Source organism: Epinephelus moara, chromosome 19 (genome assembly GCF_006386435.1).
Source record: "Epinephelus moara isolate mb chromosome 19, YSFRI_EMoa_1.0, whole genome shotgun sequence".
NCBI classification, from domain to species: Eukaryota; Metazoa; Chordata; class Actinopteri; order Perciformes; family Serranidae; genus Epinephelus; species Epinephelus moara.
The window spans coordinates 4,775,494-4,786,041 of NC_065524.1; the positions used below are offsets into that span (position 1 = coordinate 4,775,494).

Below are 10,548 nucleotides of genomic sequence, written 5' to 3' on the forward strand. Positions count from 1 at the left end.
CCTTCTCCGTCGGTCACTTTCCTTCTTTGCTAATAGACCTTCAGCCGAACGTCCAGGCTTTTTCTTTGTGGTAGGATCCACTTCTGAACCGTGTCTCGGCCGCTTCTCCGCCATGTTGCTTTTTCTTTCTACCTGTGCTCTACCTCTTGCTATGAGACTCTCCGCTATTCCTCCCCCTCCCTTCTTGTTGTGAGGAAGCATTTCCTGTGCACCAGCGCGGTAATGTCGCCGGTCGACACGCATACTAAAAATGATATCTATTGAAAAATACCGCGAGATGTTAGGAGCCGGTCGGCTTAATCAACATTGTGTCATCTCCTCTAGTAGTGGCTTGGGTGAAACGGACATTTACGGACCTGTAGAAGTTACACACTATAGCTTTAATGCCAAATTTATAATTTTCTGTGATGTAAGAGCCTTCATACATTGTCTTTTAATTTTTTCTTGTTCTCACAGACACACAATTGCTCTTATTGTCACATTCATCGTTTAAATACATAAAATGTTTAACTGAAAACCATCATTTATCATCATTGTCCAATGTCAGGGAGTATTCATAAATAGCCTACATTAATCTCATATAGCTACATAAGAGATACATTGCACCAGATTATAGTTTAGTTGCTAATTTATCTGCAGTCCATGAAGCTAACACAAAGCTCTCCCTCCAAAAAAAAACATCCAAAAAAAAAAAACACACACACACAGAAAAACTTGTCTAATTACGCTTTTAGTTGTCATCCAGCCACTCAATACACGTAACTGGCATTGATGTATACACAGTAATTCAATAAGAGTTGTAAATGTACCTGTGTACGGTTTATTTTAATATTTACTGTTCAAAAGCGAGCTCACTGCTGTTTGTCCCATAGAAGGACATGACAGCGGAGGCTATGTTTGGAACTATTGAGGCTTACATGAACCACGTGACTGCTCTGGCAGCGACATCAAAGGCTGTCGCCACTCTGTTCTTATCTATCGCTCTGGCAGCTGCCACAGAGGTCAGATTCTTTTCGTTCCTTTTTCTGAACACATTATGTATTGACTACTCTCAGGATGGAAGGACCATTTCACCCAGTATAACAAAAAGTGTTTCTGAACAGGATTACCAACTATAGCTTTAACATAATTAGACGTTAATGAGACTGTATTTCATTTGATAATAATGTTTGGAATCTTGAAAGTGATTTCAATCATCTTTTTTTCAGTAAATGTTGATTTGCTTAACTTTGCAATGCTCTGCAGTTTATTGGGTCACACTAGCACTCGTATTCTAATCTACAGCAATATGTTTAACACTAGAACCACCACGACAGTCTGACAGACCGTTTGGGTTCTTATAATGCAAATAACTCTGTTTAGATAAAACCTACAAGCTTCTCTTCCTATGACTTCCTAAAAATGTGTCTTGTATGTTTTCTGAAGCCTTTAAGTTACAAAAATGAAACACACTAGACTTCTGAGCATTTATACCTCCGACCGCGGCAGGTCAGCGTTCTCCTCCGGCATGGCATTCTGCTCCAGCCCGTGTTGCTTGCTTCACACGAGGGTGAAAAATGCGTTCTTTGCGTCATCTTTCATCGTTTCGATGTCTCCTTCTTGCAACAATAACCGCAGCCATGTGTGCGCAATTACGCATACTACAAACTGTTTGCACCTCCCTTTGACACGTGTTAAATATAGATGCAGTTTCTATTTGCAAAATTGCTTTCAGGTTTGATAAATCACTTTGCGTGTGCTAAATTAATATATTTACATTTTCTCCTCCCAGCACACGCACAATTGCGTGTAAACGCCCCATATTGCATATTCATTGCAGCAAACGTACTAACTGGATGCAGACGCACTATTTTGCACCTTTGAAAGACGCAAGCCTTAGTGTGCACTGTTAGTAAATCAGTTTGTACATTTTTTTGCGCGTGCAATGAGTTTGCACACGTTTTTATACACGCAAACCATTAGTAGATCTGGCCCTATGTGTTAGGGTCACTGTTCAAGTCTAAAACTGCTCAAAACTGTTCATTTCAATGTCTGAACATGGCTGTGCAAAAACAAAATTCCAAATAATGCAACATATATAAAAGCCTTGTAATTTGTTCATTCTGTAACTCGAATTTGTCTTGCTCTGTATTCTAAGCTAGCATGTCCTTTTTATCTGTACAGTTTGTCACACCTTATTGGCCTGTGTAAATGCTGCAATAATACAATAATGAAGTCTCAATGTTCTCAAACGATTACTACTTAATTAACCCAGCCTTAGCTTGTTACTCTTACTTTAGCCACTTGCTAAAATTGGCCAAATGTATTGCCATATCAAAGTACAAACCTAATTGAGCATAAATATACAAGTTTTAACCATGAAGTCGGGATCCGCTGTAGAGTGACCTAGCAGAGATGGTTACCGTCTTGTCTTTACATGGATTAGTTTATTGTGCTTTTGCTATCACTAGATGACACAAAAAAGTGTCCACTAATGAGGACAACAGGTATAAATTAAGTTAAATGAGTATGAGGTGGGGAAAACCCAAAATGTAATGTCCTCATATGAGGACACAGGGTCACAGGAGGATAAACCAAAATTAGTTGTGGCAGAATCAATTTCAGGGATTAAGTAATGAAGGAATGGAGGTCCTCTTTGGACACAGTTCATGGTAGGGAATAAAATAGCTAAACTGAATACATTATAGAGGCTGGAGTTGTCTGTATTCCTCCCTCTGTGTCTGTGAAACTGTTGTGAATCTGAAGCCCTCACTCCTCCCTGCATGAAATGTTGCTGCAATATCATGATGCTAACTATAAGGGTCATCTTACACTCTGCACCCTACAGTCAAACAAGGGACATCATCAGTTGTCTGCTCAATTCTCCAGTGACGCTTACAACTTCTATCACATTTTATGAAATCTCTGCTGCTAAGCGCCTCTGAGTAATCGATTAAAGGTTGCCATGACAACACGTCTCTTGGCAGAGTAGTAGGATGCCCTCTCACCCAAACCGCCTCCTCACCTAATTTTCTCAAAATAGTTAGATTTTAAACACACACAGGTGAAGACACACAAACACTGCAATGTTACATAACATAAATAAAGTGTAAAGCCTCAGTGTGGCTGCTCTTGAATTCTTCACACTGCATCAATAAATAGGAGAGATGGTTCAGTGGACAGGACCAATCTGATGGTAAAAAGAACAAATTGGAACAAATGGCAATAACCAGCTTGAGTGATTAAGCATTTTATTAATTTTTTGTTTATTGGAATAATAGCATTGCACATGACCATTAATCACATTAACTAACAGTTTGGTCAGGCTGGACTATGAAAATCATGTCACCCCACCAAACTTGACATACACGGGCAACAATTTCTCTCTTTTCACAATGACTCACAGCACAGGTTAGTAACTTTATTCCTGTTGAAACTCAGCATCTCATGACACACTTACACAGAGGGGAAGTGAACTTCCACTGAGAAAGGCACTAGCTGCTGAACTATATGGTCCATGATACTCTATACTATGAAAAATCATATGTACAATCAAGTGATAGAAATTCTTCTCCACTGAAAAGCACCCAGTTTTCTTCTTCTCTGTCCTTCTGTTAGTAGAGGTCACATCAGACCGTGGTGAAGGTGAAGCGAGTGACATGTCTGTATTCCTCACCAGGACGCAGAAGACAGTCAGGAAATACAGCCTGAAGACATACACACGTCACAGTGAGACCTATCATGAGTTTTTTTTATCACTTGATCCTGCTGTGTTTTTACATATTGTGTATTGTAATAACAACCTTCTCAACAAAATATAGAAGCCAACAATAGTTGGTTTTAACAACAAATCCCTCCATAAAACAGCTTGGGATGAGTGAGTTTCTATTCATCATCATAACCCTACCTGGTTGACCGCATCAGGCCAATTCTGTGTCTCCAGACAGAAGGAGCTGTGCTTCCTGTACCTAACCCTGGCCTTTCCTGTCATAGAACCATCCAGGAAGTTAGCGGTGTAAAACTGGATTCCTGGTTGGCTAGTAGAAATCTCCAGGACCCGCCCACTGGCTGGGTGACACACTCTGAGATAAATAAAGACTTTATTATAGACACAAGTATGCGTGTTGCTGTGTATAAAGTGTATGACTGTGTGTAGTGTGTTTTAATGGGTCTTCTTCAGCAAACCTGGCAGCGTGTCTCTCTGTCCAGGTGTCTCCGGGTGATGACAGACAGAAATTATGGTCAAACCCTGGACCTGGAACCTCCTTCAGTCGAGGGCCAATCAGAACAGGCTTTCTGAGGTCAAAGGGCGTGCCGTCCACGGGTCTGATCTCTCCTGAGGAAAGATCAGGTTATTGATAAGTGACTGTGTGTAACTAAACAAAGGTTAGATGATCAGACATCGTCTGTTCTCCTGTGAGAAATCTCAGCAACATCTGGCATCATCATGGGACTGCATTGATAAATCAGTCAGCAGCATAGCTGCATTGGAGTGAAATCTTAAAGGAAGGCTTTTGGAATCATTTAGAAATGCAGGCTGTAAGCAATATAATGCAGCAAGTGATTGCTACGGCAAGTAAATGAAAGCACAAACTGATATTATGTTCCTTGTTCATAGACTGCAATCCAGCCAGCCACAGGATGAGAGCTAATGTACAATTCATTTTTGAATGTTTTAGCACAAGTTCTATCTTAAATAGCTCTTCCAGCCTCAATTTTATCCTCACATAGAAATCACGGAACAAAATTCATTAAATTTAAAATCAACATTGTGATGAACATTGGCATCACTAAACTATTCTTAATATACTGCGTTACTAATTTCAAGGCTGTAAGAAGATAGGAAAGTGTTTTCAGGTAGCTGTTTCCTCAGTGTGTATTGTAATTAAGAAATGGCAGTTACAAGGAACTGTGGAGGTCAAGGTGAGGTCTGGAAGACCAAGAAAACTTTCTGAGAGAGCCGCTCCCTGTTTGACTGTAAAAGACCTGCAGACATATTTAGCAGACACTGGAGTGGTGGTGCACTGTTCTACTGTGCAGTGACACCTGCACAAATATGACCTTCATGGAGAAGTCATCAGGAGAAAACCTTTCCTGCTGCCAGTATGGCGCTGAAGCAGGCAGCTTTGTGAAATAACCTGTCATAAACAGTGTTGCCATAGTCTGACCGATGTTCGGTGCACATGCATTGGCGTCTGTGCTGTCCGTGTGAAAAGCTCTGTAAAAAAGGTGACTTTTTATCCAGTTGTAAGCCATATTTTACGCTACACTTTTAGATCCTGATTCTTTTATCTACACATTTTAACGAGGAAGAACTTTTAAGTCATCAGATGCCTGCATCTTAATTTAACAACTGGATGTGGACTGCCTCACTGCCACTAGCTTGCTACATTTGTACTTAGCCTGATGACTAGGCTAAGCTTTGAGCACTTTTATGGATTTTACAACTTGCATGTGTGATGGCTGAGTGTGGACCTGAGTGTCATTCATGTCAGCTTACCATCACAAAGCTGCAGACAAGCATCGCTCGTCTGGAAGCCCAGCTCAGGGAGAAAGACAAGCTAATTTTGGAGTTTTCCTCTGTCGCTACGGCTCAGACTAAACGGGAACTGCCCATTGGTTCGACAGCCCATTGGTTCGACATCCCATTGTTCCGACCATATTAAACTCATTGTTCCGAAGTCCGTTCCGAAATCATCATGATGCCCTGTGGTTAAGGTCTGGTTAGGTTTAGGCACAAAAACCACTTGGTTAGGGTTAGGAAAAGATCATGGTGTGGGTTAAAATGAAAAAGAAAGTGACAAACACGTAAGCCGTGAGCCTGCTCCGCCTCAAGCCGGTCGCGGCGCACCATACGCCCGCCGCAAGCCGTTCAGCACCGCGGACAGTCGGACTAATGGGATGTCGAACCAAAGGGCTGTCGAACCAATGACATGGACCCGACTAAACACCTAGCCATCTCGGGCTCCTCTGGCTGTGTCAACAGCAACGCAACCTGTCCATCTCACTCCTGTGGCTGCTCCATTCCAGAAACTGACAACGATCCTACTCTTCCCTGGACCGGCTCCATCATCGCAGGAGTCCTTGAGCATGTGGCTGTTTCAGCTCAGCCTGAGGACCGGTGGTCTCTCCTGGGGGCTAAGCCCCGACCAGCGAACAGTACTCCCGCTCCAGCCGTGACTTGGTCGGGAGTGATAAGGCTCCAGTGAGCTCAACCCCATGTCAGCGGGAGCACTGGACTATTGCCTGCAAGGCCAAACACGGTGCAAAGCACCCGTCTCCCCCTGCCTCCCCCCACTCCACCTCGGGACCTCCCGCTGGCCAACAGGTACGACATCCTAAACATGCAGGAGTTTCCGCCGCAGAAGGAGTGCTCCAATCTTCCACTGCCTCCTCTCTCTCCAACTGGCCCCGGCTCTCATTGGACCAAACGCCAGCTCCCTGCGCCGCAGCCAAAGTCTAGCGATCCCGGCATTGCTCTGGGTTCCAGCCCAGGGAGTGGAGTCTCTACAACGGCAGCTCCCTGTCCCCGTGTCCTGCATCGGCACCTCGCCTCCAGGATGGCTGGCGGCCCCAAGCCCACGAGACAACGCCCACGTCAGATCATGACGCTGGTTATAGGTGACTCCATCATCAGAAATGTTAAAACACATTCCGCAATAATTTATTGTTTCCCAGGTGCCACTGTCCGCAAAATAGAGGAAAAGGCTATTGAAATCCTCATTAATGAACCAGACATCACCAAGGTCATTATACACGTAGGTGCAAATGACATCCGTAAACAGCAGTCTGAACTACTGAAAAGTGACTTTCTGCACGTGTTCTCCTCACTGAAGGATTGGCCAGGCATGTTTATGTGTTCGGCTCCCTCCCCTCCTGTGGCCGCGGTGTTGGGCGTTTCTCAAGGCTGTTGTCTTTGCACACCTGGTTGTCTTCAACCTGCGCTGCTCAGGGTGTCCCCTACATCAATAACTTCAATCTCTTCTGGGACTGCAGACAGCTGTTTAAAGACGATGGTGTACACCCAAATTGGCTTGGGGCAAAATTAGTCCTCAAACATTTCACACTGTGTGAATATACAGAATTACTCTGTATTAGGGCTGTCAAAATTGCTCAAAAATGACATTCGAATATTCCTTCTAAAAATAACTCATAGGTTCGAACCATTTGAATATTTTTTTTTCTGCATTATGTCCACAAGAGTGCAAACTAATACAAGGAAACATACTTGTATATGTATTAATACAAGGAAACGTAACTACTTGTAGGTATTTTTATTTCAACATAAACGTCTTTGAAAACATTTACATACCTACACATTAAAACACATAAAACAATTATCTATAACATTACGTTATAAATGACCGCGGACCTCTCGCTCGCCCCCCCTCTCTGACCCATGGCCACACCGCCCGCGGAAGCGCTGCGAATAGCCTCGAAGCACCGGACCGTGACCGGCTCGCGCCCTGCAGCGATCGTTTCGGCGTCTGGTCTATTTTCTGCGCGAGCCGCGAGCGAATGTGTCAAGCCGGGTGACGGAGACAACAGCTGGGAGCAGAACCGCTTGTAGACCAGGCTGGAGAAATGCGCGTTTGATGCCAACGCCCACTTGCAAAGAGGACAGCTGCGGGGGTGTTTTTTTTTCTCTCCACAATCGAATATCAATTTTCACATTCGAAGGTCCATTTTTTTTTCAAATTCGAATTTAAATTTGAATTTAGAATATTCGTTGACAGCCCTACTCTGTATTGGGACAAGATGGCGGATGATGCACGGCGTGGTGAGGCTGCTCTTGTGTTTGGTCGGTCTCGCTTACTACCTCACATTTATAAAACTGTCGATGGCAAGGTTATTGTTGAGGACGAATTGCTAAACTTCCTCACAGTAAAAATTAAGACTCTAAGCCAGGACGAAATTGTTTTATTGGCTACAACCAATTTTGACTCCGAGTGGATTGAATCCTCGAAAAAAGTTTTGTTTGATCTCTGCCCAACGTCGCAGCGGTATGTTTCACATAAAGGGCAACAGAAAGACGCCAACAACATAAAAAGCTGTCTCAAAATGTTGAATGAGTGCGGGGACAATATTCCCAGATTTGTTTCGCATTATCTAGATGAACTGCCCCGGTGTCCTTTTCTAACATGGACGTTTCGAGCCTGCTTGGGAGAATGGAGAAAATGCACGCTGAGCTGGCTGTGGACGGAGGTTCGGCTAAGCCAAGCACAGGTGTGGCTGCAGAGGTGGCTAACCTGGCTGGTGCAACGACGGAGTAGGAGTCCACTGCACAGGGACCCTCGGGACTGAGCATTGGAGGAAGGGCCACGACGCAGAGAGCTCTGGAGCGGGGAGAGATGTCTGCGCTGGGTTGGAGGGCCGTGGACGCGGAAGGGCCTGTGATGGGCCGCTCTCCGGGTGGATTGCCATCTGTGTCTCGCTCTCCAGAGTGGACCAAGGTGGTTAGAGAGAGAGTGCAACGAAGTTGGTGAAATGTACACTCCGGAGCTCTGGCCGGAGGGGCACTTGTCCGGCGGTTCTATGAGCCACGCAGGGCTGGAATTGTCAGCGCAAATACGGCATCGGCCGCGATGGTAAGAAAGGTGCCTGCTGGTGCAATGGGCACTCACCCATCAACATAAATGACTATGCGTATTGTCTCATACAACTGTCATGGCCTGCGTATGGGCCAGTGCACAGGGGATAAAGCTTGCCGCATGGTTGTAGACAATTTGTTAGACACCTGTGATATACTATGTTTGCAAGAGACTTTTTTTTAGCAAGACAGGACTTAGAGAAATTAAACTGTCTTAATGATAACTTCCACGGGGCAGGGGAATCCACTACTGATCTCTCCATGGGGTTAGTTAAAGGGAGAATACCTGGGGGTGTCGCCAAGAAACTGGACTCATTGATAAATGTGATAAGGCTTGGTGTGGATTGGTGTATGGCAATACACTTTGTCCATGATGGAATTTATGGTTCTAAATGTGTATACACCCTATGAGTGCCGTGATAATGAGGATGAGTATTTACATAGGCTTGCATTCATCAACTCTTTAATTCAAGATAATTCCTGCTCCAATATATATGTCATTGGGGATATGAATGCTGATCTCCTGGACAGCAAATCATTGTTTTCTAATCACATGGTTTGATGTTGTGAGGATAATAATCTCATATTGTCAAGCAAAGTGTTTCTGCGTACAGATAGTTATACATACATTAGTGAGGCTTGGCACACCACGTCATGGCTGGACCGCTGTATCCGCTGTACAGCTGATGCACATGCCTCACTGGGGGGTATGGACATTTTGTATGGTACGTCAACAGCAGACCACATACCATTTGCCATGTTGCTAAATATTGATATTTTACCTGCGGTGGTAAGAGATGAAAAGTCTCAGTACTGAAAAAATAGACTGGACATCCCTCACAAAGGATGATCTCCTAACTTATTATGGCCACACTAATGATCTGCTAAGTAATGTTCATATATGTAGAGATGCTGTCATGTGCAGAGATGTGTACTGTAAGGATGCTTTAAGGCAGCAAGCCATTTTTAAAGCATAAATCAAAGAAGTATAATGTCTGACCTGGGTGGAAAGAGTTTTTAGCCGAATATCAAGCTGAAGCCCGAGAAGTCTTCAAATTATGGGATGATGCAGGCAGACCCAGACAAGGATATGAGCTTGAGAATAAGCAGCGCACAAATGCTAGGTATAAGTACGCTATCAGGTACATCACTAAAAATGAGAAAGCCATGAGGGCTGATTCCATGGCTAAGAAATTGCTAGGCAATAATGTGGTTGATTTCTGGAAAGAAGTAAGAGTTCTTAATAACTGTAAAGCATCTTTACCATGTACTGTAGACGGGACATCTGGTACAGACAATATTGCAGAGGTATGGAGACAGCATTATAGCAACTTACACTGAACAAAAATATAAATGCAACACTTTTGTTTTTGCTCCCATTTTTCATGAGCTGAACTCAAAGATCTAAAACATTTTCTATATACACAAAAAAACATTTCTCACAAATATTGTTCACAAATCTGTCTAAATCTGTGTTAGTGAGCACTTCTCCTTTGCTGAGATAATCCATCCCACCTCACAGGTGTGGCATATCAAGATGCTGATTAGACAGCATGATTATTGCACAGGTGTGCCTTAGGCTGGCCACAATAAAAGGCCACTCTGAAATGTGCAGTTTTGCTTTATTAGGGGGTCAGAAAACCAGTCAGTATCTGGTGTGACCACCATTTGCCTCACGCAGTGCAACACATCTCCTTCGCATAGAGTTGCTCAGGTTGTTGAATGTGGCCTGTCGAATGTTGGTCCACTCCTCTTCAATGGCTGTGTGAAGTTGCTGGATATTGGCAGGAACTGGAACACGCTGCTGTATACGTCGATCCAGAGCATCCCAAACATGCTCAATGGGTGACATGTCCGGTGAGTATGCTGGCCATGCAAGAACTGGGATGATTTCAGCTTCCAGGAATTGTGTACAGATCCTTGCAACATAGGGCCGTGCATTATCATGCTGCAACATGAGGTGATGGTCGTGGATGAAT

At 43.9% G+C, this 10,548-nt stretch overlaps 2 protein-coding genes across 4 annotated transcripts in view; one reads left to right on the plus strand and one right to left on the minus strand.

Moving 5' to 3' along the window:
• borcs7 (BLOC-1 related complex subunit 7) overlaps nucleotides 1-10,548 on the plus strand; it is a 1,032,483-nt gene that overhangs the window by 738,006 nt on the left and 283,929 nt on the right. The window lies entirely within an intron of this gene.
• Nucleotides 3,214-10,548, minus strand: part of galm (galactose mutarotase) — a 42,935-nt gene continuing 35,600 nt past the window's right edge. For both annotated transcript variants that reach the window (XM_050070730.1, XM_050070731.1), the window contains exons 7-9: nucleotides 4,165-4,315; nucleotides 3,887-4,061; nucleotides 3,214-3,686 (exon numbers count right to left, since the gene is read on the minus strand). In XM_050070730.1, coding sequence (XP_049926687.1) covers nucleotides 3,609-3,686; nucleotides 3,887-4,061; nucleotides 4,165-4,315 — 404 coding nt within the window. In that variant the 3' untranslated portion in view covers nucleotides 3,214-3,608. The remainder of the gene's footprint in view (nucleotides 3,687-3,886; nucleotides 4,062-4,164; nucleotides 4,316-10,548) is intronic.